The sequence below is a fragment of the Marmota marmota genome, unplaced genomic scaffold (genome assembly GCF_001458135.2).
Source record: "Marmota marmota marmota unplaced genomic scaffold, marMar, whole genome shotgun sequence".
NCBI lineage: Eukaryota > Metazoa > Chordata > Mammalia > Rodentia > Sciuridae > Marmota > Marmota marmota.
This window is the reverse complement of record NW_026000229.1, coordinates 15,575,011-15,583,038: the sequence shown is the minus strand read 5'-3', so window position 1 is coordinate 15,583,038 and position 8,028 is coordinate 15,575,011. Positions and strand designations below refer to the sequence as shown.

The following is an 8,028-nucleotide window of genomic DNA, read 5'->3' as shown; positions in this document are numbered from 1 at the left end:
TTTAAAGGAAAAATGTGAGGAACTAGATAGTGAATTGAAAATAAATAAAGTAACTTTGAATTTTAACCGAGTGTAGACTTATATGTTGCTTAGACATGGTTGAATCTTGAAGATCCAAGAAACATTAGATATATTAGAACATGACTTTGATTGCATTTCGACAAGTATCTTCATTGTGTAATCTGATTATTAATAGTCTAAGCATTATTTATGGACGAATTGTGTCAGGTAAGAAATATAACATTTTAAAATATTATGACAAGGCAGTTTAGAAATATGTTGCTGTTTGACCTTGCTTTTCTATTATTTTAACTTTTAATATTTTTAAACTGTTATAGTCTCCTGAAGTCAGTTAGATATTATACCTTGATTTAAATTTGTATGTCATTGTTCTCAAGTGCCATCTGTGATTTCTAATAGTAGTTGTCTCTATGCAAGGGGAGGTTATCATTTTGTTGAAAATGCTAAATTGTAATTCTAAGAAGAGGTGCTACCTAGTGACTTTTGCCATAAACTAAAGTGAAGAGTTCTGCAGAAAAGTTAGACTTTGTAAAAGTTTGGATTGTGCATTTCTTTGATTTTTTGGAAAATGAACATCTTAATTTTTGTCTTTGCTGACTTGTATTTACAAAATACAAACACTTTCTTTGGTTTGAGCTATTGTGATACACTCTTTCATCTACCCTAAAGAAAAATCTGTACTGTTTAGATATTTGCCACCAGCACTAAGACAAAGCACCTAACGGCTAGGTGTGTAATTAAGAACTTACTCCAACCTGTTTAGTTTCAATTTATAGAGCTTTACATTTTTTTTTATTATTTTAACAGGAGAAAAATGGAAATTGCTTATCTGATGTCTCACACATATCATAAGCTTGAAAAAAATTCAAAACAAAATGTAAATTTCATTTAGGATTGTATAGGACTTCCATTCACTGTGTAAAAAAAATGAACTAAGATAGTGAAGGGACCCCCATCCACCACATCATTTAATGGGTTAGAATAGTCAGGGACCTGTTACACTAGTGCTAAAGAGAAGAGAGCTGATTTTTCTTCTGATTGGGACAGTGTTGGTATCATACCCTTTTCTAGAATTGGGCAGGTCACTTTTTCCACTCACCTGTATAATTTGCTAAATAAATTGGTGTTGTAATTCTGGCGTTTAAAAGAATGGTATGTTCTCCCAAACTAGGAGTCTGATGATAGCAATAAAGTGATCCAGTACAGGGTGTTGTTACACCTTCAACAAGGAATCCATTGGGCTGAAAGATAATTTTAATTGAGGAGTATGCATTTTCCTGAAAATTGAGTTGGAAGAAAGATTATTTGAAAGGATATTGTAATTCACAGCCAGACTGTGAATTAAGATTGAAAATGATGAGTATAATACAGCACTAGACTGAGTGACAAGGACAGGTTCTAGTTATAGTTCTTATATTATTTCATCTCTGAGCTCACATTCTTCTAATTAAGGAAAGAGGCTGGATTAGATAAATTTCTGGGCTTTATCCAGATCAAAATCAGTAATCCTGCAAGTGAACTCTGTCTTAAAGTACTAAAGTCAAATTATTATACAATCTAATTCAAATTCAAATTTAAAAGAAAAAAGAGGTATAGATTTTATAAAATGTTTTGGTCTCACTACAATAACTTGATTTTAAAATGCTCTTTATTTTCATGTTAACTCCATTAAATAAGATGAAAAGTTTCAGACCATTTACAAAATGACTGTCAGTTTTAACAGTGTACATCAATGTAATGTGTAAGGAAGAATACTTGATAGGCTGCTTTATCAACTGTAAATTAAAAGCAGCATGTTTTATGGTATTTGCTGTTAATAGAAATTCTGCTGACTATTAATGTATACTTTAAAATATATTCATGTCTGCGAGAGAACTTTTAAAAACATTTTGTGTTTAATTTTTTTAAAAAAATCTCTTTATTAGGAATCTATAAGAAGATAGACCAATCCACAGAGCTAGTTATCCACTAGAACCTGTGATTAAATCCAAGTGTATAGGTTTATGTGTACACACACATTGATATAAATGGCAATTTTTAGCCATTTATGTATTCTATTAATAATCTAAACATTATTTGAATTTGGTTCTTTTAACATTTAAACATAGGATTGATAGGGTTTCGTTTTGATTTCTTGTAATGGGGATTGAACCTAGGGGCACTTTACCACTGAGCTACATTCCCACCCCTTTTAATTTTTTATTTTGAGACAGGGTCTTGCTAAATTGCCCAGGCTAGCCTTGAACTTGTGATCTTCTGAGAAGCTGGGATTACTGGTGTATACCACCTTGCCCAGCTAGAGTAGTAGTTCTTGATACAGATGTGAACATAAAATATCATGTAGTTTGGTTGTTAACTAGTCTCTTACCAGTATCAGCCATGGTAGTGGAAATTAGTAGCCAAATAGGATTCCTTTCCTATGTTTCTATCAGTGTACTTTAACCTTGCCTCATACCACAGAATTTTACCCCATCCTACAGAGTTAAATGCCCTGCTTCTAACACCCATTCTCCTATGACAAACTCTTGTTTCTCAGTGTACCATTTTCTTAAATAACACTAGAGAAGTGGTATGGTTCCTTTTTTTTTTTTTTTTTTTGGTGGTGCTGGAATTGAACCCCAGAGCCTACTGCATGTGGAGCAAATATTCTACCACTAAGTTCTCTCCCTAGCCCTTGTCATATCTTTTTTTTTGTTTGTTTTTTTAGTTATAGATGGACACAATATCTTTCTTTATTTATTTATGTGGTGCTGAGGATCGAACCCAGTGCCTCACATGTGTGAAGCAGGTACTCCACACTGATCCCCAGCCCCAGCTCCAGCCCATATCTTTAAGAGATTGCGGACCATTGTGTTAGCCTCTTTGCTAAAGCCTTTTATCATATGGGTTCAGGTATATTATAAAAGAAGAAAACATGCCTGGAATAGAACAGTCTGGAAAGCCCCAGGAAGCAACACTGTTTCTGTCGACTATCCTTGATCTGAAATCAGTCAGGGTTCTCTGTTGTATAGGTTTACATTAAAATGAATGCCTAAAAACCAGTACTTTGTAAGATTTCAGGTTTCCATGTTTTCTCTTACACAATTTTCTGTGGGGTGGCAGGAGAGGGGAGGGCATCAGAAAACAATTGGTTAGGAGGCAGAAGCTAGAATGAGGAGATCTGATAACTGAAGTTGAAGACCAGAGCTTCAAGCTTCCATAGGTTTGGGTTGGACCACTACTCAAGTCTTTCTAGCTCTGCAAGTCTGGGAAGAAAATAATTAGCGTCCCAGTGGTCATCAGAGCCCTCTATCCCTGCCTTTTAGTAATCATCACATTATTAAGATCCACAAGGGCAGAGAATATGTTCTGCTTATATTTATATTCCTAATATCTATCCTGCACTCTCAACCCTGTGTCAGAATAATTAGGAAAGACTATCTAAGAGTGAGGGAGTCTAATCCTAGGGTTCATTCTGGTGTTGTTTGGGGAGCTATAATCTGAGAAGTGCCATTCAGTTTTAAAATGTTTTATTAAAAATCATACAGAATTATATATTACAATCTTATAAATATGTATTTACAATAAAATATTACACGTAAAGCATAAATACTAGTTTAACAAACCCCTATATGCCTGTTAATCCCATCCCTTTTTTAAAAAAATTATTTTTAGTTATAGGTAGATACAATACCTTTATTTAACTTTTATGTGGTGCTGAGGATCAAACCCAGTGCCTCACACATACTAGGCGAGCACTTTACCTCTGAGCCACAATCCCAGTTCCCAATCCATCCCTTCTTAAAAGATATTTTCTGTCTTCTGTTGCCACTGATTACATAGGCTTCCTCTGTCTTCCCTCTCCCTTCAGATGAATGACTAACAGAATGTTTTGGGGGTGGGGGCGCGCACTGATCCACATCCCCAACCCTTTTTTAATTTTTTATTTTGAGACAGGTTATTGCTAAGCTGCTAAGTTGCTGAGGCTGACCTTGAACTTTTGATACTCCTGCCTCAGCCTTCTGATCTGCTGGGATTACAGTTGTGTGCCACTATGCCCAGCCAGAATGTATCATTCTTGAATCTTCTATATTGAGTATATAAACCTGCAGCAAAAGTATGAGGAGAAATTTAAACTTTTTGAATCATTTATTCAGGTAGCTATTTTTTAGCATCTGTATTTTATTATAAAATTAATCTAGTTTTAGTTGGATACAATACCTTTATTTTATTTTATTTATTTTTTAGTTGTAGTTGTCAATAACTTTATTTTTTTATGTGGTGCTGAGAATGGAACCCAGGGCCTCGCACGCCCTAGGCAAGTGCTCTACCACTAAGCAACAATCCCAGCCCCACAATACCTTTATTTTATTTATTTATTTTTATGTGGTGCTGAGGATCAAACCCAACGCCTACCATGTGCTGGTTGAGCGCTCTACCTCTGAGCCACAACCCCAGCCTCCAGAAAGCTTTTTTTTTTTAAAGTTCCTAAAACAGATGCACTCAGAGTAACTGAACTGGATGATCACTTCTACCAGTGGAAACCTTTTTATTGAATTTATATAAATTAGGTAGCCCATAACCTTGCCCTTATTCTATTCCATAGAAGTTCCCTTGTGCCTCTGTTGCTGAGCACAAAACGTGATTGTTGTCTTTGAGTACAAATATTTGGAAAAGCAGAGAAACCCTCTACTATGATGTGTATAAGATTTTAACTTATTTTTGACATAAGAATATATTGCTTCTATTCATTACTTTAAATGTAGAGACTCCCTTGTTTAAACAACCTTACTTTATTTTCAAGCATCTATTGAAATAATTTTCACTCTTCCAGGTACATAAAGTGACCACATAAAATGTAGGTTAGTTCTGCCCTTAAACCAAAGTATAGATTATAGACACATTTTCAATTTGCAACACCACAGTAGGCATTCTTGTTAAATTAGTTTGAGAAATTAACTTTATTTTGTACAAGGTACAATCCCTCTGCACAGTGAACAAATATATTACAAATCTGTGGTTTAAAAAAGTATTGCCATTTAATAGTATCTTTTATGCTATTGTACAATAAATTGTTTCTTCCTATTTATTTGAATTGTATGCATATCATTTTATTTGATTGAAAATTGAGTTTCTGAAAAATAATCGAACAGATCTTTCCAAATCACCAATACAATGTACAGTGCACATGCTTAGGCTGACCCTGAACCTATTTGTGACAGTGCTAGACAGAAGTTATTCTAACATTTTCTCTGTAAGATTGAAATGTCTTTTACCAGTGACTCCTAGATATGTGAAGGTGGTGTTGTTACCATAGATTAATCACATCCTCTGCCTTTTCCTTTCTGTATTGCCTGACTTGAGCTGTATTACATTGCCTTAAAAAGTCATAGAATGCTAGAGCTGAAGAGCTGGTAGAGCTCCCTTCCCACTCTGCTTCTTCACTTTTTATGCATGGGGGATAAAGGAGCCCAAACAGGCAAGTAACTTGACAAGAGTAATACAGAAGTCTCAACTCAGTGCTCTAGCCATTTCACCTCCTGCTGGATACACTTGCCAAGGGGGCAGTTTGCAGAAGAGAGGTGAAACTTGAAACTTGAGTGATGCTGCTTATTTGCAGTTTGTCAGGTAGCAGTTATTGCACATGCAGGATAAGGGAAGAAGATAAAACCTGGGATTGAGATGAAGTTTCTCCTTGCTGATTTGACTTTGCCATGCTGCTTCATCTTTGCTTGACAAAGATAATTGAGCACTTTGTGGCCCTAAAATACTGAGGTAAGTCTCATCTATTTTCTTTCTATATATGTATGAGAAATGTTTACTTGGGTCTACAAAGTAATTTTCTAGTATTTATATTTTAATAAGGCTTTTTTGGAAAGTAAATTTTCTTTTGCTGATCACTCGCTCCCATGCACACATGCAGCATTCATGTAAGTATTATATATTTTCCTCTAACACTAAAATTTGTTTATGCCTTGAGAAGTGGGGGAGGGGGATTTACTCGTTTATTTTCTTGCTTTTGCTGATTATTGCCCAAACTAATGGGTTCTATGGCAGACTTCCAATTTTTATCAAGGGTTTTAGAACTCCCACACAACCTGTAGCCATATTCCAGCTTTGCAGTCATTTAGATCCTTTTCTTTATACCTTTTTTAGAAGTCCTTTTTACTGGTTGTACAGTTTCCAGAGAATGAAGTGGAATAGGGGTGACCATTAGCTACCACAGTTTGCCTTTTCTGTTTTGAATTCTTATAAAGAGGTTCTCTGTGGGCTTAGAAGCTAGTTCCATTGAAATTATCTGAGCCTTCTTTTACGTACATTCATTATTAATGGAAGATATAGACACATTTGACCACTGGGATCTGGAGCATTAACTCATTGGAACAGATATTTGGCCATCTCAGTAGTTTGTGATTTTAAGGTAGAAGCACTGCATAGCTTCATGTTCTGTTTACTATAAAGTTTTTACATCATATTAAAATTACTTATAGTCCATTCTTTGATCATTTATCTTATTTAGTTCCATCAAAAAGCATAATGTATGTTAAGCAACATAAACTTGCTGTATCCACATTTGTCTAATTTCCTTTTAGATTCTATACTGCAAACTCAAGATTTTTAACTGCTTGAAATCAAGTACTTTTGTGAGTCAAGGAGTGCCAACTAAATTGGGAAAGCCAAATAGCCATTTTTAGGGATACTTAATTTTTTAAAAAATATTTTTAGTTGTAGATGGACACAAATACCTTTATTTATTTTTATGTGGTGTGGAGGTTTGAACCCCTTGCCTCACACATGCTAGGTAAGTGCTCTATCACTAAACTCAACCCCAGCTCAGGATATTTAATTCTCATCAGTCTGTGACTACTTACTTAAAGCATAATCTCACAAAGCATAATGTCAGTGCTCTATTTCACATGGAATAACTTGGGTATTGCATGAACTAAGGCAATATGACAAGGCCAGGACTGACTTGCATTGTTCCAGAACTTTTAGTTGGCAAAATTTGGCAAAGCTGGCCTAGAGATCATTGTAGATTGAAAGAGACAACTGCACTTTGGAAACTAAATTTTTTTTCTTTTTCTTTCTTTCCGGCCGATTATCACAGGGCCGTAAAGAGAAAGTTAATTTGTGATTTTTAAAGTCTTGTTTTTAAAAATGAAGTTGTCAGCATCAGATTATATACTACTGTAATCATGACTGTTGTGACTTGATGGACCAGACATATATGTACAGGTACTTTAGGAATGGTATTAGAACAGTTCATATCTATGTACTAATTATCTCAGGTAGAAAAACAGATGTTGATGGAAATAGCAGCCAAAAATACAATACATTTCAGGTGCTTTAAAGTAATCCTCTCCCCTCTGCAGTCCCCTTTTCCTCCTAGGAAGGTTTACAAAACCTATTCTACATGCTTTATAAGCATCGTGTTTCAGAATATTAAAAAAAAATTTTATATATATATATAAATGCTGTATTTAGTTGAGGTTGATGAGTAGTGGTATCTTAAATGTTTTTTAAAAATCTCATAATCCAGGGCATTGGGGCTGGGGTGGGTAGGTGACAGGTTTTGCCTTTGTGAACAGACTTCCTTGAATAGTTACCCCAGTCCCACTTAGAAGCTCTTCTTTAGTTCCAGGTGAACTAATATGCAGCTGGAGTCAATCTGTACCATTATTTCAAGTCAAGGGATTGTCTTCTTTCAGAGAGTCAGAATATTCAGCAGAGAACACTGTAAGAGAGAAGCTTATCCCTCTTTAAGACTGCTTGTCCTGGGAGGGCCCATTGGCAGGACTCTGTCTTACTGGGAGAAGGTCATAATGACCAGGAATATGGCTGTTCCTAGGTAGGTCGTATGGATTCTGGACATAGCTGGAGTTATGACCGCGGCCTTCTTGGACCACACTGACTGTGGGCTCTAAGGAATATAGTGAAAAATGAGTTCAGAGAACAGATTAGCTTTGGTTGTCTTGTTGAGAAGGAAGAGAGTACTATTTAACTTGGCAGGGAGAGGAGCTAGGGGTT

General features: G+C 35.5%; 1 protein-coding gene across 4 annotated transcripts in view; it reads right to left on the bottom strand.

Annotated features, from left to right (window-relative positions):
• Window positions 1-4,954: 4,954 nt before the first annotated feature.
• Window positions 4,955-8,028, bottom strand: part of Megf11 (multiple EGF like domains 11) — a 212,489-nt gene continuing 209,415 nt past the window's right edge. For all 4 annotated transcript variants that reach the window (XM_048793497.1, XM_048793500.1, XM_048793499.1 and 1 more), the window contains one exon: window positions 4,955-7,921. In XM_048793497.1, coding sequence (XP_048649454.1) covers window positions 7,761-7,921 — 161 coding nt within the window. In that variant the 3' untranslated portion in view covers window positions 4,955-7,760. The remainder of the gene's footprint in view (window positions 7,922-8,028) is intronic.